The sequence below is a fragment of the Coregonus clupeaformis genome, chromosome 23 (genome assembly GCF_020615455.1).
Source record: "Coregonus clupeaformis isolate EN_2021a chromosome 23, ASM2061545v1, whole genome shotgun sequence".
In the NCBI taxonomy this organism is placed as follows: Eukaryota; Metazoa; Chordata; class Actinopteri; order Salmoniformes; family Salmonidae; genus Coregonus; species Coregonus clupeaformis.
Window position 1 is genome coordinate 42,100,928 of NC_059214.1, and position 26,037 is coordinate 42,126,964.

General features: G+C 46.0%; 1 protein-coding gene across 1 annotated transcript in view; it reads right to left on the reverse strand.

Moving 5' to 3' along the window:
* LOC121558976 (protein FAM126B) overlaps positions 1-26,037 on the reverse strand; it is a 152,939-nt gene that overhangs the window by 17,267 nt on the left and 109,635 nt on the right. The window contains exons 8-11 of the mRNA XM_045206465.1: positions 19,008-19,103; positions 15,455-15,571; positions 3,386-3,473; positions 72-228 (exon numbers count right to left, since the gene is read on the reverse strand). Coding sequence (XP_045062400.1) covers positions 72-228; positions 3,386-3,473; positions 15,455-15,571; positions 19,008-19,103 — 458 coding nt within the window. The remainder of the gene's footprint in view (positions 1-71; positions 229-3,385; positions 3,474-15,454; positions 15,572-19,007; positions 19,104-26,037) is intronic.

The following is a 26,037-nucleotide window of genomic DNA, read 5'->3' on the forward strand; positions in this document are numbered from 1 at the left end:
GTGCTGTGTGTGTGTGTGTGTGTGTGTGTGTGTGTGTGTGTGTGTGGACAGTAAGCGCTGCAGTCTCTTACCCTCTCTCTTCCAGCGGTGTCGTCTGATGGATGCGGCGGTGATGGCAGAGCGGGAGATGCGACTGACGGTTGGCGTGACCTCCACCTGAAGGACTGTCCTGCCTCGCGTCTCGTCCGGAGCGTTGTCTGGCAGGGAACTCTTCATAGCATTACCCAGCTGGCAGGAGCACAGGTCAGAGGTCAAATGGACTGGTCAACCAAACCCTAATGCTAACCCTAACTAACCCTAACCCCAGCTGGCAGGGGGAATAGAGGTTAGAGGTCACCAGACTAACAGGTAGAGTTGCTGATGGAACAGTCTCAGCATTATGGCTGACTGGGACACTGGTACAGGACTCTGAACTGGGACACTGGTACAGGACTCTGAACTGGGACACTGGTACAGGACTCTGAACTGGGACACTGGTACAGGACTCTGAACTGGGACACTGGTACAGGACTCTGAACTGGGACACTGGTACAGGACTCTGAACTGGGACACTGGTACAGGACTCTGAACTGGGACACTGGTACAGGACTCTGAACTGGGACACTGGTACAGGACTCTGAACTGGGACACTGGTACAGGACTCTGAACTGGGACACTGGTACAGGACTCTGAACTGGGACACTGGTACAGGACTCTGAACTGGGACACTGGTACAGGACTCTGAACTGGGACACTGGTACAGGACTCTGAACTGGGACACTGGTACAGGACTCTGAACTGGGACACTGGTACAGGACTCTGAACTGGGACACTGGTACAGGACTCTGAACTGGGACACTGGTACAGGACTCTGAACTGGGACACTGGTACAGGACTCTGAACTGGGACACTGGTACAGGACTCTGAACTGGGACACTGGTACAGGACTCTGAACTGGGACACTGGTACAGGACTCTGAACTGGGACACTGGTACAGGACTCTGAACTGGGACACTGGTACAGGACTCTGAACTGGGACACTGGTACAGGTTCATGGTTGCATGTCTCTTTTGAAACATCACTCCACACGGAGACTCCACACGAGATTCAGGTGTTTGACAGCTGTTTTATGAAGATTTGTTTGATAGCTGTTCTGTGAGTATTCAGGATCTATCCATTATAGATTATGGTCTAACTAGGACAGGCTGACAGTAGTGTTCTTCCTCCTAGGACAGGCTGAGTTAATAGTCCCATGGGTTAGGTCTTACCAGCAGGGGCCGAGTTAATAGTCCCATGGGTTAGGTCTTACCAGCAGGGGCCGAGATAATAGTCCCATGGGTTAGGTCTTACCAGCAGGGGCCGAGTTAATAGTCCCATGGGTTAGGTCTTACCAGCAGGGGCCGAGTTAATAGTCCCATGGGTTAGGTCTTACCAGCAGGGGCCGAGATAATAGTCCCATGGGTTAGGTCTTACCAGCAGGGGCTGAGTTAATAGTCCCATGGGTTAGGTCTTACCAGCAGGGGCCGAGTTAATAGTCCCATGGGTTAGGTCTTACCAGCAGGGGCCGAGTTAATAGTCCCATGGGTTAGGTCTTACCAGCAGGGGCCGAGTTAATAGTCCCATGGGTTAGGTCTTACCAGCAGGGGCTGAGTTAATAGTCCCATGGGTTAGGTCTTACCAGCAGGGGCCGAGTTAATAGTCCCATGGGTTAGGTCTTACCAGCAGGGGCCGAGTTAATAGTCCCATGGGTTAGGTCTTACCAGCAGGGGCTGAGTTAATAGTCCCATGGGTTAGGTCTTACCAGCAGGGGCCGAGTTAATAGTCCCATGGGTTAGGTCTTACCAGCAGGGGCTGAGTTAATAGTCCCATGGGTTAGGTCTTACACAGCAGGGGCTGAGTTAATAGTCCCATGGGTTAGGTCTTACCAGCAGGGGCTGAGATAATAGTCCCATGGGTTAGGTCTTACGTTAATAGTCCCATGGGTTAGGTCTTACCAGCAGGGGCTGAGTTAATAGTCCCATGGGTTAGGTCTTACCAGCAGGGGCCGAGATAATAGTCCCATGGGTTAGGTCTTACCAGCAGGGGCCGAGATAATAGTCCCATGGGTTAGGTCTTACCAGCAGGGGCCGAGATAATAGTCCCATGGGTTAGGTCTTACCAGCAGGGGCCGAGATAATAGTCCCATGGGTTAGGTCTTACCAGCAGGGGCTGAGTTAATAGTCCCATGGGTTAGGTCTTACCAGCAGGGGCCGAGATAATAGTCCCATGGGTTAGGGTCTTACCAGCAGGGGCCGAGATAATAGTCCCATGGGTTAGGGTCTTACCAGCAGGGGCTGAGTTAATAGTCCCATGGGTTAGGTCTTACCAGCAGGGGCCGAGTTAATAGTCCCATGGGTTAGGTCTTACCAGCAGGGGCCGAGTTAATAGTCCCATGGGTTAGGTCTTACCAGCAGGGGCCGAGTTAATAGTCCCATGGGTTAGGTCTTACCCAGCAGGGGCCGAGTTAATAGTCCCATGGGTTAGGTCTTACCAGCAGGGGCCGAGTTAATAGTCCCATGGGTTAGGTCTTACCAGCAGGGGCCGAGTTAATAGTCCCATGGGTTAGGTCTTACCAGCAGGGGCTGAGTTAATAGTCCCATGGGTTAGGTCTTACCAGCAGGGGCTGAGTTAATAGTCCCATGGGTTAGGTCTTACCAGCAGGGGCTGAGTTAATAGTCCCATGGGTTAGGTCTTACCAGCAGGGGCTGAGTTAATAGTCCCATGGGTTAGGTCTTACCAGCAGGGGCTGAGATAATAGTCCCATGGGTTAGGTCTTACGTTAATAGTCCCATGGGTTAGGTCTTACCAGCAGGGGCTGAGTTAATAGTCCCATGGGTTAGGTCTTACCAGCAGGGGCCGAGATAATAGTCCCATGGGTTAGGTCTTACCAGCAGGGGCCGAGATAATAGTCCCATGGGTTAGGTCTTACCAGCAGGGGCCGAGATAATAGTCCCATGGGTTAGGTCTTACCAGCAGGGGCCGAGATAATAGTCCCATGGGTTAGGTCTTACCAGCAGGGGCTGAGTTAATAGTCCCATGGGTTAGGTCTTACCAGCAGGGGCCGAGATAATAGTCCCATGGGTTAGGTCTTACCAGCAGGGGCCGAGATAATAGTCCCATGGGTTAGGTCTTACCAGCAGGGGCTGAGTTAATAGTCCCATGGGTTAGGTCTTACCAGCAGGGGCCGAGTTAATAGTCCCATGGGTTAGGTCTTACCAGCAGGGGCCGAGTTAATAGTCCCATGGGTTAGGTCTTACGTTAATAGTCCCATGGGTTAGGTCTTACCAGCAGGGGCCGAGTTAATAGTCCCATGGGTTAGGTCTTACCAGCAGGGGCCGAGTTAATAGTCCCATGGGTTAGGTCTTACCAGCAGGGGCTGAGAGTAGAGCTCCAGCTGTGCTCTGTAGAGGATGTCTTCCAGAGCTTCCTTCCCCATCTCCCACTCTCCATTATATCTGTATGAGATAAAATGCATACAATAAAAAGTTAAACATTAAACATCACTTCTAATCACCATGGCGATGTCCAAGTCAACATCCAGGCTGACTAGCCATGTGTTTTAGAGGCTAGGACTATTAGAGGCTAGGACTATTAGCCTGCTCCCGCTGGCTTTCATACCGCACCCGCCTGCTCCCGCTGGCTTTCATACCGCACCCGCCTGCTCCCGCTGGCTTTCATACCGCACCCGCCTGCTCCCGCTGGCTTTCATACCGCACCCGCCTGCTCCCGCTGGCTTTCATACCGCACCCGCCTGCTCCCGCTGGCTTTCATACCGCACCCGCCTGCTCCCGCTGGCTTTCATACCGCACCCGCCTGCTCCCGCTGGCTTTCATACCGCACCCGCCTGCTCCGCTGGCTTTCATACCGCACCCGCCTGCTCCCGCTGGCTTTCATACCGCACCCGCCTGCTCCCGCTGGCTTTCATACCGCACCCGCCTGCTCCCGCTGGCTTTCATACCGCACCCGCCTGCTCCCGCTGGCTTTCATACCGCACCCGCCTGCTCCCGCTGGCTTTCATACCGCACCCGCCTGCTCCCGCTGGCTTTCATACCGCTCCCGCTGGCTTTCATACCGCACCCGCCTGCTCCCGCTGGCTTTCATACCGCACCCGCCTGCTCCCGCTGGCTTTCATACCGCACCCGCCTGCTCCCGCTGGCTTTCTGTCCGATTCCCACCTGCTACCGCAACAAAATGGTCCCAACCCCAGTCCTCCCTGCTACCGCAACAAAATGGTCCCAACCCCAGTCCTCCCTGCTACCGCAACAAATGGTCCCAACCCCAGTCCTCCCTGCTACCGCAACAAAATGGTCCCAACCCCAGTCCTCCCTGCTACCGCAACAAATGGTCCCAACCCCAGTCCTCCCTGCTACCGCAACAAATGGTCCCAACCCCAGTCCTCCCTGCTACCGCAACAAATGGTCCCAACCCCAGTCCTCCCTGCTACCGCAACAAATGGTCCCAACCCCAGTCCTCCCTGCTACCGCAACAAATGGTCCCAACCCCAGTCCTCCCTGCTACCGCAACAAATGGTCCCAACCCCAGTCCTCCCTGCTACCGCAACAAATGGTCCCAACCCCAGTCCTCCCTGCTACCGCAACAAATGGTCCCAACCCCAGTCCTCCCTGCTACCGCAACAAATGGTCCCAACCCCAGTCCTGCAGTGTTATTTTAGGCCTATGTGACGCAGCTCCTGTACCAGCCATGGTCCAAGCAAATTTGCGCCCTTTAGGCAATATCAAAATGCTCAAAAATAACCTAAGAAATAGGTTCAACTACTAGAGATTCTCACATGGCCCTTTACGTTGTATTACTGGGCTAGATCAGCCAATATGATAGATGTAGTTTGAAGAGAGCAGAGTTGGAGAGACTTGCACTTTCTCTTGAGCTATTTTTATATCCTATATTTTAGGAGTGGGAAGATTTTCAGATGGAGACAAATATGGGTGATCAATATTTATTTCCTAGGCAATGTAGTAAATTATAGCCTAATCATATTTAGGAAGTCCATTTCCTTGGAAAGATAACTGCCCCGTGCTTCTCTGCCCATGCGTAGGCAATAGCCTACTCTATTTCATTGAGACCACACATATTCTAGGCACACTTGATCTGGCACGCCCAACTAGGAGAGGAGAGGTAGGCTACTTAAAGGAAGAATCCACCCAAAACCATTCATTCCTTTCATTCAGTGTTAGATAACACTAATATATATGTGAGAACAATATTTTTTATGACCATGTGATTTGTGACAATTAGCTTAGCAACCGCGTGACGCAGCATGACAACGTGAACGTGATTGGTCGGCAGTCTGCTGGGCGGGGCGATATTGGATTCCTCTCTCCTTTCTAGAATATCTCTGCAACGGCACCCTGCAATGCATCCTGGACTAAAGCGTGCTAGACCCTCCTTTAAATTACACATTTCTCCAGGTAGGAACATCGCAAAAATATGATCAATGGCTCATTCGAGAGAAGACATCCTCCCAAGTTATGACATCGGCCAGAATTTAAATCTGACATGTATGATAGACGTTTCCGCGATCTAAAAGTCGTATTTCCTATTAACTTCCAGTGTAGTGAGAGCGACTTTATCACAGTGCTACGACATACCAGCTGGATTTCTGCCTGCTTGAACTCAGATACACATGAAATGACCCAGGGAATTGATAGAACATCACTCAGAGATGCACAAAAACAATATAACATTCAAAATGGGTGAACATTCCCTTTAACTTGAAGCAACCAATGCTGCGAGTGTGTGTGAATAATGTGACAAAGATGTTATTTCAACACAATAGGTAAGATGTTATTTCAACACAATAGGTAAGATGTTATTTCAACACAATAGGTAAGATGTTAATTTAATACCAAAGGTAAGATGTGTTTTTTTTGTTTTTTGTTTTTTTTAGGGGGTAGATCAGCTTTAATATTGCAGATAGATTGTAACTTCCAGCAATGTAATTGTCTGCATCACTTCCAATCCCCCATATGTTTGTTTTTTCTCGCATATATACATACACATATACAGTAGGGAGAACAAGTATTTGATACACTGCTGATTTTGCAGGTTTTCCTACTTACAAAGCATGTAGAGGTCTGTAATTTTTATCATAGGTACACTTCAACTGTGAGAGACGGAATCTAAAACAAAAATCCAGAAAATCACATTGTATGATTTTTAAGTAATTAATTTGCATTTTATTGCATGACATAAGTATTTGATCACCTACCAACCAGTAAGAATTCCGGCTCTCACAGACCTGTTAGTTTTTCTTTAAGAAGCCCTCCTGTTCTCCACTCATTACCAGTATTAACCACCTGTTTGAACTCGTTACCTGTATAAAAGACACCTGTCCACACACTCAATCAAACAGACTCCAACCTCTCCACAATGGCCAAGACCAGAGAGCTGTGTAAGGACATCAGGGATAAAATTGTAGACCTGCACAAGGCTGGGATGGGCTACAGGACAATAGGCAAGCAGCTTGGTGAGAAGGCAACAACTGTTGGCGTAATTATTAGAAAATAGAAGAAGTTCAAGATGATGGTCAGTCACCTTCGGTCTGGGGCTCCATGCAAGATCTCACCTCGTGGGGCATCAATGATCATGAGGAAGGTGAGGGATCAGCCCAGAACTACACGGCAGGACCTGGTCAATGACCTGAAGAGAGCTGGGACCACATTCTCAAAGAAAACCATTAGTAACACACTACGCCGTCATGGATTAAAATACTGCAGCGCACGCAAGGTCCCCCTGCTCAAGCCAGCACATGTCCAGGCCCGTCTGAAGTTTGCCAATGACCATCTGGATGATCCAGAGGAGGAATGGGAGAAGGTCATGTGGTCTGATGAAACAAAAATAGAGCTTTTTGGTCTAAACTCCACTCGCCGTGTTTGGAGGAAGAAGAAGGATGAGTACAACCCCAAGAACACCATCCCAACCGTGAAGCATGGAGGTGGAAACATCATTCTTTGGGGATGCTTTTCTGCAAAGGGGACAGGACAACTGCACCGTATTGAGGGGAGGATGGATGGGGCCATGTATCGCGAGATCTTGGCCAACAACCTCCTTCCCTCAGTAAGAGCATTGAAGATGGGTCGTGGCTGGGTCTTCCAGCATGACAACGACCCGAAACACACAGCCAGGGCAACTAAGGAGTGGCTCCGTAAAAGCATCTCAAGGTCCTGGAGTGGCCTAGCCAGTCTCCAGACCTGAACCCAATAGAAAATCTTTGGAGGGAGCTGAAAGTCCGTATTGCCCAGCGACAGCCCCGAAACCTGAAGGATTTTGGAGTGGGCCAAAATCCCTGCTGCAGTGTGTGCAAACCTGGTCAAGACCTACAGGAAGCGTATGATCTCTGTAATTGCAAACAAAGGTTTCTGTACCAAATATTAAGTTCTGATTTTCTGATGTATCAAATACTTATGTCATGCAATAAAATGCAAATTAATTACTTAAAAATCATACAATGTGATTTTCTGGATTTTTGTTTTAGATTCTGTCTCTCACAGTTGAAGTGTACCTATGATAAAAATTACAGACCTCTACATGCTTTGTAAGTAGGAAACCCTGCAAAATCGGCAGTGTATCAAATACTTGTTCTCCCCACTGTATACACATATATATTTATATATACACACAGACATATATACACACACACACACACACACACACACACACATATATACATACATATATATATTTATGTGTGTGTGTGTGTGTGTGTGTGTGTGTATATATATATATATATATATATATATATATATATATATATACACACACACACACACACACACACACATAAATATCCTTTAAAAATATATATATTTCCCTTTATTACTTTCCAACCCCACCACCCCTTCCCTAATTGGAGTAAACCAGTAAACAACAATGCTTAGGCCTCTACTTCATATACATTTTATGGACACAGTCAACAATTATATTTTGTTTGTTTTTACTCCTGAACTTCCTCCGATCATTTTCATGATGTCCATCTGGTTTGCTTCTATATGCCATATCTTTCTAACTGTGCTCTTTCACAAAAGCTCACAACCTATAACCAATATACTTATGGACACAGCATGTCTTACACTAGTTATCTTGTTGTTATTAGTTGTTGTTAGTTGTTATTAGTCCCATCCTTCAGCTCCATTCAACACCTCCCATCTATCTCTTAACACCATCCATATTGGATTTCTATTTGCCATATATTTTTCAACTGTACTGTGATGTTTTACAAAAGTTCTGAACCTTTCTATTCTCATTGTTTTTACAGTTTGTGAATTGAAAATAAACATCTTTGCTAAAAGTATTATTATATTATTGATTGATTGACTATGACTTTTCAGATCACCCAGTAGTGCTATCTGCAGGGTTAGCTCCATGCAAATATTGCAATCCTTCAGCCATTCCTGGACCTGTGTCCAAAAACAAGCTACAAATGGACAGTACCAAAACAAATGATGTAATGATTCTGTCTCTTCACAGCAAGATCTGCAGAGCTGGGAAGATTGTATCCCCCATATAAATAACATTCTATTGGTAGCATGAATTTTATATAATAATTTAAATTGAAAAATTCTAAGTTTTGAATCCGGCGTCGTTTTGCGTATCAGTTCATAAACACTATGCCATGGGATCGGTACGTCAAAAATCTCTTCCCAACTATTTTGCAATCTATATGGGACGGCTGTCAATCCTTTGGTCCTTAAATAAAAAAGTTTACCAGTTTCATTTATCACAATTTTCTTTAACCAATTATGTTCTTTAATGCAAGGCCGACAGACAAGTTCCTTACTTTCTCCCCCTTCCACTTTCCTCTTCCATTTTTGCGGTAAGGCTGCAATTATTTGGTTGTAATTTTGGGTAGAGCAGACATTTCCATATGTTTTTGTTAGCTGCATAACTCCACCATTCCTACCGATAATATCATTTACGAAGATTATACATTTTTTTTTTACAATTTTCTCAAAAAATAACGCTTTTTTAATCAATTAGTATATTTGAGTTCAACCACAATATTTGTTGCAATATTTGTTCTGTAGTTTCTGGAGGATTAAATTGAAATTGCAACCAACTTTCTATGGCTTGTTTTAGAAATAGTGACATTTGGGAGATTATTTCCTTTTCAAATACCTGAAAGTGAGAGGTTGAAATCTGAATAAAGGGAAAAAGTCCCTTCTTGAACATTGGGTGACTAGTTTGCTAGAGAACCAGTTCGGATTGAAGTATAACTTTTGTATGACTGAAGCTTTTAATGATAGGTCTAATGCTTTAATATGTAATAATTTATGTCCTCCGAATTCATATTCATTATATAAATAGGCCCGTTTAATTTTGTCTGGCTTGCCGTTCCAAATAAAATGGAATGTTTTTTTCTCATATAATAAAAAAAAAACTGTTTGCTAGGCATAGGCAAGACCATAAGCAAATAGTAAACTGGGATAATACTAAAGAATTAAATCAGGGTGTTTTTTCCCACAATTTGACAGGTATTTACCTTTCCATAGTAGCAAGATCTTATCTATTATTATTTTTTGGAGTGAGATCATTTATTTCCTTTGGGATATGTATTCCGAGTATATCCACATCACCATTAGACCATTGTATTGGTAAACTACATGGTAATGTAAAAATTGTATTTTTTAGTGATCCAATACGTAATATAGTACATTTATCATAATTTGGTTGTAATCCAGAGAGGTCCTCTATGAGGCTGTGGAGGGATTCAAGTTGTGGATTTAAAAGAAAACATGAATCATCAGCGTACAATGACACCTTTGTTTTTAAGCCCCGGATTTCTAATCCCTTGATATTATTGTTGGATCTGATTTTAATAGCTAACATTTCGATGGCCATAATAAATAGATATGCCGATAGTGGACAACCTTGTTTCTCTCCTCTTTCTGAGAAATAGCCATTATTTACTATTTTACACCTAGGGTTACTATACATGATTTAAAAAATAAATAAAAAATAAACCCATTTTATAAGAGATTCTCCTAAATTGAAATTCTCCAGGCATTTATATATAAACTCCAGTCGTACTTTATCAAATGCCTTTTCGAATTCGGCTATGAATAGTAGGCCTGGTTTCCCAGATTTGTCATAGTGTTCTATTGTTTCCAATACTTGCCTTATATTATCTCCAATGTATCTTCCATGTAAAAAACCTGTCTGATTAGAATGAATAATGTCCGACAATACCTTTTTAATTCTATGCGCTATACATGTAGCTATAATTTTTGCATCACAACACTGAAGTGTAAGGGGCCGCCAATTTCTTAAATGGACTGGATCTTTACATTTTCCACTTGTATCCTGTTTGTTGAGTGTCTGATAATCTACCATTTACATTGGAGTGGTTAAAACATGCTAATAACGGTCCTCTGAGTATATCAAAAAAGGTTTGGTATACCTCGACTGGTATGCCATCAAACCCTGGAGTTTTCCCGGACTTAGTCTTTAATTGCATCCAGAAGTTCCTCCTCTGTAATTTCACCTTCACATGAGTCTTTCTGTATGGCTGTTAATTTTACATTATCAATAGAAAAAAAATCACTACAATTAGCTTCAGTTAGAGGAGATGGAGGCGACTGAAGCGAAAACATATGCTTAAAGTACTTTGCTTCCTCCTTCAAAATATCATTTGGTGAATCATGGGTGACTCCGTCATTTGTAACCAGTTTCAATAAATTATTTATGGTAGCATTTCTATGTTGAAGATTAAAAAAGAATTTGGTGCATTTTTCCCCATATTCCACCCAGTTTGCTTTATTTTTATAATATATTACACTTGATCTTTCTTGAATAAGTTTCTCCATTTGTTTTTGTTTTTCCTCTAATTTATTCTGAGCCTCTATGTTCCAGTTGTTATTGCTATCTATCTGTTCTGTTAGACCTTCTATTTCCTTTGTTAGTGTGGACTCTTTTGACCTAAATTGCTTTTGTTTTCGAGATGAGTATTGAATTGCATGGCCTCTATAGGCACATTTAAAAGTGACCCATACAATAAGGGGATTTGCTGTACCTATGTTATGTCGGAGAAAATCAGTTATAAATTCCTCTGTCCTAGTTAAAAACAAGTTATCATCCAATAGGCTTTGATAAAATTTCCAATATCCTCGCCCACGTGGAAATTCAGTAAGAGTAATGTATATGCCAATTATATGATGGTCCGACCGCATTGTGTCCCCTATCAACACTTTTTAAACTTTTGGTGCCAACGAGAATGAGATAAGAAAGAAGTCAAGACGACTAGCTTGATTGAGTCTCCGCCATGTATATCTCACTAGATCAGGATATTTAAGCCTCCATATATCTACTAGTTCTAATGTATCCATGACATTCACGATTTCCTTAAGAGCATGAGGGTGATAGTTTGTAGTGTGATTTCCTTTACAGTCCATTGAGCTATTTAAAACAGTATTACAATCTCCCACCATAATAATAGAGTCTTGAATTGCTTGCAAGGTTGATCATTTATTATATATATTTTCAAAGTGTGGATCATCATTATTTGGTCCGTAAAGGTTAATGAGCCATATTTGTTTATGGTCCAATAACATATTTAAAATAATCTATCTACCTTGCGTATCTGTTTAGACAATTTTCACATTCGGATCGAAATTACTGTTAATTAATATCATCACCCATTTTGAGTTTCTTAGCCCATGGGAGAAGTATATTTAGCCCCCCCCCCCCCATTCCTTTTTCCACGCAACTTCATCTAGAATGTCTCCTGAGTGGCGCAGTGGTCTAAGTGCTAACTGTGCCACTAGAGATCCTGGTTCGAATCCAGGCTCTGTCGCAGCCGGCCGCGACCGGGAGACTCATGGGCGGCGCACAATTGGCCCAGCGTCGTCCAGGGTAGGGGAGGGAATGGCCGGCAGGGATGTAGCTCAGTTGATAGAGAATGGTGTTTGCAACGCCAGGGTTGTGGGTTCGATTCCCACGGGGGGCCAGTATAAAAATATACAGTGGGGGAAAAAAGTATTTAGTCAGCCACCAATTGTGCAAGTTCTCCCACTTAAAAAGATGAGAGAGGCCTGTAATTTTCATCATAGGTACACGTCAACTATGACAGACAAAATGAGGAGAAAAAATCCAGAAAATCACATTGTAGGATTTGTTATGAATTTATTAGCAAATTATGGTGGAAAATAAGTATTTGGTCAATAACAAAAGTTTCTCAATACTTTGTTATATACCCTTTGTTGGCAATGACACAGGTCAAACGTTTTCTGTAAGTCTTCACAAGGTTTTCACAAACTGTTGCTGGTATTTTGGCCCATTCCTCCATGCAGATCTCCTCTAGAGCAGTGATGTTTTGGGGCTGTCGCTGGGCAACACGGACTTTCAACTCCCTCCAAAGATTTTCTATGGGGTTGAGATCTGGAGACTGGCTAGGCCACTCCAGGACCTTGGAAATGCTTCTTACGAAGCCACTCCTTCGTTGCCGGGCGGTGTGTTTGGGATCATTGTCATGCTGAAAGACCCAGCCACGTTTCATCTTCAATGCCCTTGCTGATGGAAGGAGGTTTTCACTCAAAATCTCACGATACATGGCCCCATTCATTGTTTCCTTTACACGGATCAGTCGTCCTGGTCCCTTTGCAGAAAAACAGCCACAAAGCATGATGTTTCCACCCCCATGCTTCACAGTAGGTATGGTGTTCTTTGGATGCAACTCAGCATTCTTTGTCCTCCAAACACGACGAGTTGAGTTTTTACCAAAACATTCTATTTTGGTTTCATCTGACCATATGACATTCTCCCAATCCTCTTCTGGATCATCCAAATGCACTCTAGCAAACTTCAGACGGGCCTGGACATGTACTGGCTTAAGCAGGGGGACACGTCTGGCACTGCAGGATTTGGAGTCCCTGGCGGCGTAGTGTGTTACTGATGGTAGGCTTTGTTACTTTGGTCCCAGCTCTCTGCAGGTCATTCACTAGGTCCCTCGTGTGGTTCTGGGATTTTTGCTCACCGTTCTTGTGATCATTTTGACCCCCACGGGGTGAGATCTTGCGTGGAGCCCCAGATTGAGGGAGATTATCAGTGGTCTTGTATGTCTTCCATTTCCTAATAATTGCTCCCACAGTTGATTTCTTCAAACCAAGCTGCTTACCTATTGCAGATTCAGTCTTCCCAGCCTGGTGCAGGTCTACAATTTTGTTTCTGGTGTCCTTTGACAGGTCTTTGGTCTTGGCCATAGTGGAGTTTGGAGTGTGACTGTTTGAGGTTGTGGACAGAGTGTCTTTTATACTGATAACAAGTTCAAACAGGTGCCATTAATACAGGTAACGAGTGGAGGACAGAGGAGCCTCTTAAAGAAGAAGTTACAGGTCTGTGAGAGCCAGAAATCTTGCTTGTTTGTAGGTGACCAAATACTTATTTTCCACCATAATTTGCAAATAAATTCATTAAAAATCCTACAATGTGATTTTCTGTTTGTTTTTTTCTCAATTTGTCTGTCATAGTTGACGTGTACCTATGATGAAAATTACAGGCCTCTCTCATCTTTTTAAGTGGGAGAACTTGCACAATTGGTGGCTGACTAAATACTTTTTCCCCCCCACTGTATATGTATTCACTAACTGTAAGTCGCTCTGGATAAGAGCGTCTGCTAAATGACTAAAATGTAGAATTGTTGAATGAGTTTCCTGTAAACAATAGATATTATATTCTTTCTCTTTGAGCCATGTAAATATTGTTCTTCTTTTGTTATTATCTGCTAAGCCATTACAATTATAACTGGCTATACTTATTTCACCATATACCATAATGAGATACAAGTTTCAAATATATTTATAATTATATATGTTTGTAAATTTACCAATAAAAAATACCATAGTATTCATTATCAATTAATGTGCGTAATAATGTCGGCATTCATGCGTAGGATTTTAACCTATAACCCGAATTGCCATTGTATTACAATAGGTAAGATGTTAATTTAATACAATAGGTAAGATGTTCATGTAATACAATAGGTAAGATGTTCATGTAATACAATAGGTAAGATGTTAATTTAATACAATAGGTAAGATGTTAATTTAATACAATAGGTAAGGCTAATGCATACAAAGCAGAATGAGGACCGTTTCCAAATATTCTCATCCCAAAGTTGTCTGACCGCCCACTCCCGCCCACTCCCGCCCACTCCCGCCCGCAGCATGAAGAATGCTGACTGCACTGCATTGATCTCTGTCGGGGCCCTCTAGCCCAAAGCAAGTCAGGAGAGAGGCAATTGTCAAAGCAACCCAAAGGTCACAGCGCTCTCCATTCCACCATGCTATTACCAACATTTCTCATGTGCGCTTTCTGCTGGAAGAGAACATTTCTATGAAAAGCTATTTAGGAACAATATAGGTCCACAGTCAGTCTGTGATATGAGGGTGTGTGTGTCATGTTGAGTTCCTCTGATCTACAACACAACCTGTCATGTTCCTCTGATCTACAACACAATCTTTGTGAGACGCGGTGTGGGTGAACGGATGATCTCTGCATGTGTGGTTCCCACCGTGAAGCATGGAGGATGAGGTGTTATGGTGTGGGGGTGCTTTGCTGGTGACACTGTCAGTGATTTATTTAGAATTCAAGGCACACTTAACCAGCATGGCTACCACAGCATTCTGCAGCGATATGCCATCCCATCTGGTTTGGGCTTAGTGGGACTATCATTTGTTTTTCAATAGGACAATGACCCAACACACCTCCAGGCTGTGTAAGGGCTATTTTACCAAGAAGGAGAGTGATGGAGTGCTGCATCAGATGACCTGGCCTCCACAATCACCCGACCTCAACCCAACAGATGGTTTGGGATGAGTCGGACGGCAGAGTGAAGGAAAAGCAGCCAACAAGTGCTCAGCATATGTGGGAACTCCTTCAAGACTGTTCCAGGTGAAGCTGGTTGAGAGAATGCCAAGAGTGTGCAAAGCTGTCATCAAGGCAAAGGGTGGCTATTTGAAGAATCTCAAATATAAAATATATTTTGATTTGTTTAACACATTACATTTAGCATTTTAGTCATCTTATCCAGAGCGACTTACAGTTAGTGAGTGCATACATTATTTTCATACTGGCCCCCCGTGGGAATCGAACCCACAACCCTGGCGTTGCAAGCGCCATGCTCTACCAACTGAGCTACACGGGGCCCATGATTCCATATGTGTTATTTCATAGTGTTGATGTCTTCACTATTATTCTACAATGTAGAAAATAGTACAAATAAAGAAAAATCCTTGAATAAGTAGGTGTGTCCAAACGTTTGACCGGTAGTGTAGATATTAATAGTGTGTTATACTGTAGGATTGTATTGATGTTGATCGTTTTCTGCCCAGGGTCTACAGATGAAAATGATCTAGCTAAATCTGGTGCAATGGCATGTTGTACATGGTCCCTGATAAATAAACGTAGTAATAATAATACAGCTTACATGGCATGGTAGACAGCGGTCAGCATCTGGACCATGAACTCTGGGTCCAGCACCACACGGTTACACGGCTCCCTCCACAGCTTCTGCTGCTGCTGTGGGAAACCACACACACACAACCTGAAGGGAGACAGGGACACAGAGTCAGGAAACCACACACACACAACCTGAAGGGAGACAGGGACACAGAGTCAGGAAACCACACACACACAACCTGAAGGGAGACAGGGACACAGAGTCAGGAAACCACACACACACAACCTGAAGGGAGACAGGGACACAGAGGAAACCACACACACAACCTGAAGGGAGACAGGGACACAGTCAGGAAACCACACACACACAACCTGAAGGGAGACAGGGACACAGAGTCAGGAAACCACACACACACAACCTGAAGGGAGACAGGACACAGAGTCAGGAAACCACACACACACAACCTGAAGGGAGACAGGGACACAGAGTCAGGAAACCACACACACACAACCTGAAGGGAGACAGGGACACAGAGTCAGGAGGGAGTTAGGTATGGAGCGAGATAGCTGCCAAAAGGTTGAGCGTACGTATCGTTAGGATCGTAAGAAAATCCATACGTAAATTGTTTGAAAGTTAAGAAAAGCCATGAGTGAAACATGAAACATAAACATGACATTTAACCTGTGAACATACAAACACCATGTTACATTTAGGAACTAACATTTTGGGCTTGAACAAATCTTGTGTTTCAATTCTGACGTACAATAATACCTTTTAGAGTTTTGGCAGTTTCATCTCGTCAACAACAACAGAAACTACACCAAGCGGCCTGTGAGGAGTGCTACGCGAACAAGCATAACACACTATAAAAAACAACGGAAGTCAGGGAAACCGGAAAAGGGTATCCTGCACGTTTTCAAGTTAAAAGTCTCCATTCTCTATTACTCCTCAGTTGAGTTTACTTCACATTTAGGTAGCTAATGTAATGGATTTGTTTGCCAGCGCAAGTCTAGATAGCACTAGCTGTATTATGCCTACAACAGTGAAGTTTCAGTCCACTAGGTGTATCTCTACAGCGTGGGCATATCTCTGGGTGACGTGGACATCCCCATGCATGCACCTTATCAACATATCACTAATTCAGTATTGCACCATCCCATTCTCTGGGCTCTGTCTGCAATCATAACCAGTAGTATATATACCAGGGATAATGACACAGAATAATAATAGGTGTTTGGTGAATCTATGAATTATGTATGACCACTGGAGTCTTTGCCACTCAGAATATTTTTCTATATCTTAAATCTTGCCAAAGCATATTCTGTAGGAGGGGTAATATGAATTTAAAATAATTTGACATGATTTATGTCTTGAACATATGGAGTTTGAAATGAACAAGGGAGGTTAAAGTCTGACATGAGTTATTCCCACACTTTACAATAACTCTGTTGCAGTGGTCTTAGCTAGTCTCTGTATTGGTTATTCCCTCCATCGCGACGCTGCTGCCCAGTTGAAGAGCTTGTGATCTCCAAGCTCACACAAGTCATTTGCTGAAGGCCCAAGCCTTTTCTCCGCCATCTACTGGTGTTGCAAAGCAACTCTAACGTCTGGGTAGAGTTGCTTGATTGACTAGCTAACTTCGAGTTCAGTTCACAAGCGCCGTGCTCAGCTGGTAGAGCACGGCGCTTGTAACGCCAAGGTAGTGGGTTCGATCCCCGGGACCACCCATACACAAAAAAAAAAAAAAAAATGTATGCACGCATGTCTGTAAGTCGCTTTGGATAAAAGCGTCTGCTAAATGGCATATTATATTATTATTATATTATGTCCTTTGCAGATGCCGCATTACCTGATAAATGTTTGTACACAAAAGACACAAAAGATCTGTAACCGAGTAAAGGGAGACGTAAAGATCTGTAACCGAGTAAAGGGAGACGTAAAGATCTGTAACCGAGTAAAGGGAGACGTAAAGATCTGTAACCGAGTAAAGGGAGACGAAAGATCTGTAACCGAGTAAAGGGAGACGAAAGATCTGTAACCGAGTAAAGGAGACGTAAAGATCTGTAACCGAGTAAAGGGAGACGTAAAGATCTGTAACCGAGTAAAGGGAGACGTAAAGATCTGTAACCGAGTAAAGGGAGATGTAAAGATCTGTAACCGAGTAAAGGGAGACGTAAAGATCTGTAACCGAGTAAAGGGAGACGTAAAGATCTGTAACCGAGTAAAGGGAGACGTAAAGATCTGTAACCGAGTAAAGGGAGACGTAAAGTCAGAATGGAACGAGTGAATGTTTATTCTTAGTTGTAACATAGGTTTCGTCCGTTTACAGATCTAATTTAACGTTTACGTTTCATGCATGGCTTTTCTTACGATGCTGAACATTTATGTACGGATGTTCTTACTATCCTAAAGACACTTTTGGCAGCTATCTCGCTCCATAGTTAGGATCTGCTCAGGTGGAAACAGGTTAGCCAATTGGCCTTAATAGGAGGTAATGGGTTAAGTTCAGAGAGAGATAGTTCTCCTCAGGTGTTCTGCCAGCATGTGGTGTCTGTAGACCTGCAGGCAGTCTGTGTCTGTCTGTCTGTCCACAGTAGGGAGTTTAATATCCTGAGCTGTCTGTGTCTGCACGGAGGGAGCTGAGCCCCCTGGACAAACAATAGTTAGATTTTCACACACTCCACCAGCCAGGTAGGACATAATCTGTAGTAGGCGGGGGTAGATAGGTTTCTCCTTTAAACTTCAAACCATATTGACCTTCATGGTACAAGGTATGGAGTGAGAGGGAGAGCGAGAGAGCGAGAGAGAAAAGAGACAGAGAAAATAATAGCAGAGTCTACAGATGACAAGAACAGAAAAAGAGATAAAAAATAAAAATACAACATCAAAATAATTACAAATCACATATATAAAATAAACATAATAAAAATAAAAAAATAATCAAAAACTAAAAAAAAAACAAAAAAAAAAAAAGCAATAAAAAATAAAAAAATTGTAAATATTATTATATACATCACATAAAAAAATATATACATATAAAAATAATATATTCACATAAATATACATATAAAATACAATCAAATTATAATATAAACAAATAAAATCAAAATATATATCATTATCAATATTAGAAAAAAGAACAATAAAAATTAAAATAAATAATATTAATAAAAAAAAAAATAAAATAAATCATAATATGTACATATATTGAATAATAACAAAGAGAGATGAACATCAAACACAAAAGATTACAGTATAACACACAAATTCAAGATACAGATACAACAACACAAGCACAAATAAATCACAATCTACATAATTGTAAATAAAGAATATAAATAAAAAAACAGAGAGAGAATAATAAGACATATAAATAAAATTATATATATATATAAAAAAAATAAATTAAAAAAAAATATATATCAAAAAAAAAATATATAAATAATAAATATTAATAATATAATAATAATATATTAAAAATAGATTAAAGAAGGAGAAAAAGAGATAGAGATAGAGTGAGAGAGAGAGAGAAGAGAGAGAGAGAGAGAGAGAGAGAGAGAGAGAGAGACAGAGTCCTCACCGTGAGCTCATCCTGCAGACTGACTGATAGGAGGATAGAGGCATGTACACCACAGCAGAGTTGTAGCACAGCATGAGGAAACACAGCACCTCAAACCTGAAACCAAAACACAGGAACACTGTCAGAATAAGCACCACTGTTACCACGACCACTGTTACACGTCACCACGTTACCACGCCACCACGTTACCACACCACTTACCACGACCATTACACTGTTACCACGTCACCACTGTTACCACGTCACCACTGTTACCACGTCACCACTGTTACCACGTCACCACTGTTACCACGTCACCACTGTTACCACGTCATTACACAAAGGGAGTGTGGAAAGTGTAGATGTCACAGCCTGCTGTCAAGGACATCCCTGCCTCTCCAGGCTGAGGTAATTGGTCAGGCTGGAAATATCCAGGGAGAGTGGGGCCAGGGGGATCGATTGGGCCAGGAAGAGAGGACAGGGGGTTGGGGAGACAGGGAGAGAACAGAGGATTAAAAGCAGGGAGAGAGGAAACAGAGGGATAGACAGGGGAGAGGGAACAGAGGATAGGGACAGGAGAGAGGGGACAGGGGGATAGGGGCAGGGAAGGGGAAAGGGGGAGGGGAGAGGGAACAGAGGGATAGGGCAGGGAGAGAGGGAACAGAGGATTGGGAGCAAGGAGAGGAAGGGGTTAAAGGAGGAGAGAGGAAAAGGGAGAGGAACAGAGGGATGGGGAGAGGGAACAGAGGGATTGGGGGAGAGGGAACAGAGGGGTTGAAGCCAGGGAGAGGGGGAACAGAGGATTGGGGACAGGGGAGAGGGAACAGGATAGGGGCCAGGAGAGGGGACAGAGGGATTGGGGAGAGGAAAACAGGAGGGATTGGGGGAGAGGGAACAGAGGGATTAAGGGCAGGGGGAGGGGGACAGAGGGATTGGGAGCCAGGGGAGAGGGGGAAAGAGGGATAAGAGGAGAGGGAAGGAGAGCAGGGAAGAGGGAAATTGAGAGGAAAAAGAGGGGAGAGGGAACAGAGGGATGGGCAGGGAGAAGAGGATTAAGGAAGGAGAGGAAAGAGATGGGGGAGAGGGAACAGAGGGATGGGAAAGAGGAAAAAAGAACAGAGGATGGGACAGGAGGAGGGGAAGAGGATAGACAGGGGAGAGGGAACAGAGGGATTGAGCCAGGGAGAGGAAGATTGAGCCAGGGGAGAGGGGAACAGAGGGATTAGGGAGGGAGAGGGAACAGAGGATTGAAGACAGGGGAGAGGGAACAGAGGGATGGGGAGATGGGGACAGAGGGATTGGGAGAGAGGAACAGAGGGATTGGGAGGAGGGAACAAAAGGGGCAGGGGAGAGGGAACAGAGGGATTGGGGGTAGGGAGAGGGAACAGAGGGATAGGGGAAGGGGAGAGAGGGAACAAGGGATAGGGAGGAGAGGGAACAAGGATGGGGAGAGGAGAAAGAGGGATTGAGCCAGGAGAGGGAACAAGGATAGAGGAAGGGAACAAGGGATTGGAGGGGAGAGGGAACAGAGGGATTGGGGAGGGAGAGGAACAGAGGATTAGTGGGAGAGAGGGGGAAACAGAGGGATTGGCAGAGGAGAGGAGGAACAGAGGGATTGGGAAGAGGAAACAGAGGATTGAAAGGGGAGAGGGGACAGAGGGATTAAAGTCAGGGAGAGAGGGAAGAGAGGGATTAGGGGGAGAGGGGAAGAGATTAGGGCCAGGGGAGAGGGAACAGAGGGATTAAATAGGGAGAGGACAGAGGGATCAGAATAGGGGAGAGAGGGAACAGAGGGATTGAGGGACAGGAGAGGGAACAGAGGGATTAGAAGAGGGAACAGAGGATAGGGGAGAGGGAAGAGGATTGGGAGCCAGGGGGAGAGGGAACAGAGGATTGGGGAGAGGGAACAGAGGATTGGGGGGAGAGGAAGAGGGATGGGAGACCAGGGAGAGGGGAACAGGGATTAAGGGAGAGAGAGGGGAAAGGGATTGGGAGAGAGGGAACAGAGGGATTGGGGAGAGAGAGAACAGAGAAGGGGACAGGGGAGAGGGACAGAGGGATCAGAGAGAGGAAGAGGATTAGACAAGAGAGGAACAGAGGGATTGGGGAGAGAGGGACAGAGGGATTGGGAGCAGGAGGAGAGGGACAGAGGGATTAGGGGAGAAGGGGAACAAGATCGGGGGAGAGGGAACAGAGGGATGGAGAGGGGGAAAGGGAGGGGAGAGGGGACAGAGGGATACAGGAGGAGAGGGAAGAATGGAGCAGGGAGGGGGAAGAGGGATTGGGGCCAAGGGGAGAGGGAACAGAGGGATTGGGGGAGAGGGAACAGAGGGATTGGGGGAGAGGGAACAGAGGGATTGGGGCAGGGGGAGAGGGGGGAACAGAGGGATAGGGGAAGAGAGAGGACAGAGGAATAAGCAGAAAACAAGGATTAGAAAGAGAGGGGTGACAGAGGATAACAGGGAAGGGGAACAGAGGGATAAGAGAGAGGGAACAGGGGATGAGGGACAGGGGAGAGGAACAGAGGGATGGGGAGAGGGGACAGAGGATTGGGAGAGAGAGGAACAGAGGGATTGGGGCAGGGGAGAGGGAACAGAGGGATAAGAGAGAAACAAGGGATTGGGCAGGGGGAGAGAGGGAATAGAGGGATTGGGGAAGGGGAGAGGGAACAGAGGGATTGGGGAGAGGAGGAAAGAGATTGGGAGTCAGGGAGAGGGAACAGAGGATTGGGGAGAGGAGGAACAGAGGGATGGACAGGGGAGAGGAACAGAATGGGGGGAACAATAAAGGGAGAGAGGAAAAGAGTGGGAGAGGCAGAGGATAAATAGGAGAGGAACAGAGATTAGAGCCAGGGGAGAGGGGACAGAGGGATGAAATAGGAGAGGAACAAAGATAGAGAGAGAGAGGAACAGGGATAGAACAGGAGAGAGGGGGAACAGAGGGATAAAAGGAGAGGAGAAAAGAGGATTGAAAGGAGAGGGAAAAGAGGGATTGGAGAGAGGACAGAGGATAGGGCAGAGAGGGAAAAGAGGGATTGGGAGAGAGGGGAAAATAGAAGGGAGAGAGGAACAGAATAAAGAGGGAAGATTGGGGAGGGAGAGAGGGAACAGAGGGATTGGGAGAGGGAGAGGGAACAGAGGGACCGAGAAGGGAGAGAAAAGAGGGATTGGGGAGGGAAGAGAAGACAGAGAGAGGGAACAGAGGATGGGGAGAGGAACAGAGGAAGGGAGAGGGGACAGAGGGATTAGAGAGAGAGAGGGGAAACAGAGGGATTGAGGGCAGGGAGAGGGGATAGAGGGATGGGAGAGAGGGAACAGAGGGATTGGGGGAGAGGGAACAGAAGGGATAGCAGAAGGGGACAGGGATCAGGAGAGGACAGAGAGGATCGAGAAAGAGAGGGACAGAGGGATTGGGAGAGAAGGAAAGAGGGATTGGGGAGAGGAACAGAGGGATTGGGGAGAGGGAACAGGGATTGGGGTGGAGAGGGAAGAGGGATTGAGAAAGGAAGAGGGACAGAGGGATTAGCCAGAGGGGGGGACAGAGGATTGGAGACAGGGGAGAGGGAACAAATTGGGGAGAGGGAACAGAGGGATTGGGAGAGGGAACAGAGGGGTAAATAGGGGAGAGGGGGAACAGAGGGATAAGACAGGGGGAGAGGGACAGAGGGATTAAAATAGGAGAGGGAACAGAGTTAAATAGAGAGAGGGTGACAGAGGGATCTAAATAGGGAGAGGGAGGGAACAGAGGGATGAGAAGGAGAGGGAACAGAGGGATTAAATAGGGGAGAGGGAACAGAGGGATCGAGAGGGACAGAGGGATTGGGGAGAGAGGGAACAGAGGGATTAAAAAGGGAGAGGGAACAGAGGGATTAAGCAAGAGAGGGAACAAGGATAGGGGCCAGGGGAGAGAGGAACAGAGGGATTAAAGAGGGAAGGAACAGAGGAGGGGAGAGGAGGGAACAGAGGATGGAGGGAGAGGAACAGGGAGGGGAGAGAGGAGGAACAGAGGAAAAAAGGGAGAGGGAACAGAGGAAGAGGAGAGGAAAGAGGGATAAGGGAGAGAGGGAACAGGAGGGAGAGGAGGATAAAAGGAGGGAACAGAGGATTAAGCAGGGAGAGGGACAGAGGGATTAAAGAGAAACAGAATAAGGACAGGGGAGAGGGAACAGAGGGATAGGGGAGAGGGAACAGAGATAGAGCCAGGGAGAGAGGAACAGAGAAGAGGGAACAGAAAAATAGGGGAGAGGGAAACAGAGGGATTGAGGGAGAGGGACAGAGGATTGACAGGGAGAGGGAACAGAAGAGGGGAGAGGAACAGGAGGGATAGGGGGAGAGGGAAGAGGATTGGGGCCAGGAGAGAGGGGGACAGAGGATCAGGGCCAGGGAGAGAGGGACAGAGAGATTGGGAGAGAGAGGAACAGAGGGATCAGGGGAGAGGGGACAGAGGGATTGGGGGAGAGGGGACAGAGGGATTGGGAGCCAGGGGAGAGGGAACAGAGGGATTGGGGAGAGGACAGAGGGACTAGGGGGAGAGGGAAGAGGAAGGGGAAGAGGAGGGACAGGGGATGGGGGGGAGAAGAACAGGAAGGGAGAGGAAAGAGGAGAGCAGAGGGAAAAGGAAAGGGAAGGAGAGGGGAAAGAAGAGGGAAGAAAAGCAGGAGAGGGAAAGAGATTGGGGAGAGGATGGGGGAGAGAGGACAGAGGATCAGCCAGAGAGAGGGGACAGAGGGACTGAGGGAGAGGGGGAAACAGAGGATTAAAGGGGCAGGAGAGAGGGAACAGAGGGATTGGGAGAGGGGGGAACAGAGGATTAGGTGGCGGAGAGAGGAATTGGGAGAGAGGGGGAACAGAGGGACTGGAAATAAGGAGAGAGGGACAGAGGGATTAAAGCGAGAGGAGGAAGAGGGATCAAAAGGAAGAGAGGGAACAGAGGGACAGAACAGGGGAGAGGGGAACAGAGGGAAAATAGGAGAGGAGAGGGGGAACAGAGATAAGAGAGGACAGAGGGATTGGGGAGAGGGGAACAGAGGGATCAAACAGAGAGGGGAACAGAGGATCAGAGAGAGGAAAGAGGGATTAAAGAGGGAAAGGGGAACAGAGGATTAAAAAGAGAGGAACAGAGGGATTAGAGCAAGGAGAGGAGACAGAGGATAAACAGGGAGAGGGATTAGGGCCAGAGAGGGACAGGGACAAACAGAGAACAGAGAAGATAGGAGAGGGAAAGAGAACTAGAAAAGGACAAGAGAAAGAGAGGACAGAGGATTAAAAAGGAGAGAGAAGAGGGATAAATAGAGAGAGGAACAGAGGGATAAAGGGAGAGAGGGAACAAGGGATTAGAAGGAAAATAAATGTGGGGAACAGAGGATAAAAAGGAGAGAGGAACAAGGAAGGGGAGAGGGAACAAGGAAGACAGGGAGAGGAACAGAGGATAAATAGGGAGAGGAAACAGAGGGATTGAGGACAGGAGAGGGACAGAGGGAGAGAGGGAACAGAGATAGGGGCCAGGGGGAGAGAGGGAACAGAGGGATTGGGGGAGAGGAGAGAGGAAAGGAATGGGCAAATAGGAGAGGGAACAGAGAGGGGTCAGGGGAGAGGGAACAGAATTAAATAGGAGAGGGAACAGAGGGATCAAACAGGAGAGGAACAGAGGGACAAATAGGGAGAGGAAACAGAGGAGAAAAGGAGAGGGAACAGAGGGAAAATAGGAGAGGAACAGAGGGATAGAACGGAGAGGAACAGAGGATTGGGAGAGAAACAGAGGATGGGAGAGGAACAGAGGGATAGGGAGAGGGACAGAGGGATTAGGGAGAGGAACAGAGGGATTAAAGAAGGGAACAGAGATTAAATAGGGAGAGGGAAAGAATAAATAGAGATGGGGAACAGATGAAGGGAGGCAATAGAGAGAGGAACAGAGGGACTGGGACCAGGGGAGAGGGACAGAGGGATTGGGGAGAGGGAACAGAGGGATAGGGGAGAGGGACAGAGGGATTTGAAATTAGAGAGGGAACAGAGGGATTGGGGCCAGGGGAGAGGAACAGAGGGATTGGGGCCAGGGGGAGAGGGAACAGAGGGATTGGGGCCAGGGGAGAGAGGGAACAGAGGGATTGGGAAAGAGGATAGAAAAGGGGAGAGGGGAAAAGGAATAAATAGGAGAGAGGAACAGAGGGATTAGGGCCAGGGAGAGGGAGAGATAAAGAGAGGATGGAGAGGACAAGGAGAGACTGGGAGAGGACAGACTAAACAAGAGGGACAAGGACTAAACAAGAGGACAGAGGATCAAAAGGAGAGGGAAGAGACAAACAGAGAGGGAAAGAGGGATTGGGGAGAGGGACAGAGGAAGGGGGAGAGGGGGGAACAGAGGGATCAGGAGGGAGAGGGAACAAGGATTGAGAAAAGGGGAGAGGGAACAGAGGATTGGGCAGGAGAGGGAAAGAGGGACAGACAGGAGAGGGGGAACAGAGGATAAAGCAGGGAGAGGGGATAGAGGATTCAGGCAGGGAGAGGGGACAGAGGGATCAAAACAGAGAGGGACAGAGATGGGAGCCAGGGGGAACAAGGAAGCAGGAGAGGGGAACAGAAAGGGGAGAGGGAAGAGGGATCAAACAGGGGAGAAGAACAGAGGATTGGGGGAGAGGGAACAGAGGGATTGGAGGGAGAGGAACAGAGGGATTGGGGAGAGGGAAGAGGGATTGAAGCAGGGGGAGAGGGGAAAAGGATAACAGGGGAGAGGGGGAAAGAGGGATAGCCAGGGGAGAGGGGAAGAGGGATTGGGAGAGAGGGAACAGAGATTGGGGGAGAGGTGACAGAGGGATGGGGGAGAGGACAGAGGGATTGAGGCCAGGGGAGAGGGAACAGAGGGATTGGGGAGAACAGAGGGATAGGGAGGAGAGGGAAAAGGATTGGGGAGAGGACAGAGTGGATCTGGGGAGAGGGACAGAGGGATTTAGAAAGAGAGGACAGAGGGACAAGCAAGGAGAGGAACAAGAAGGGGAAGGGGAACAGAGGATAGGGGAGAGGAAGAGATCGAGACAGAGGAAGGACAGAGGATTGGG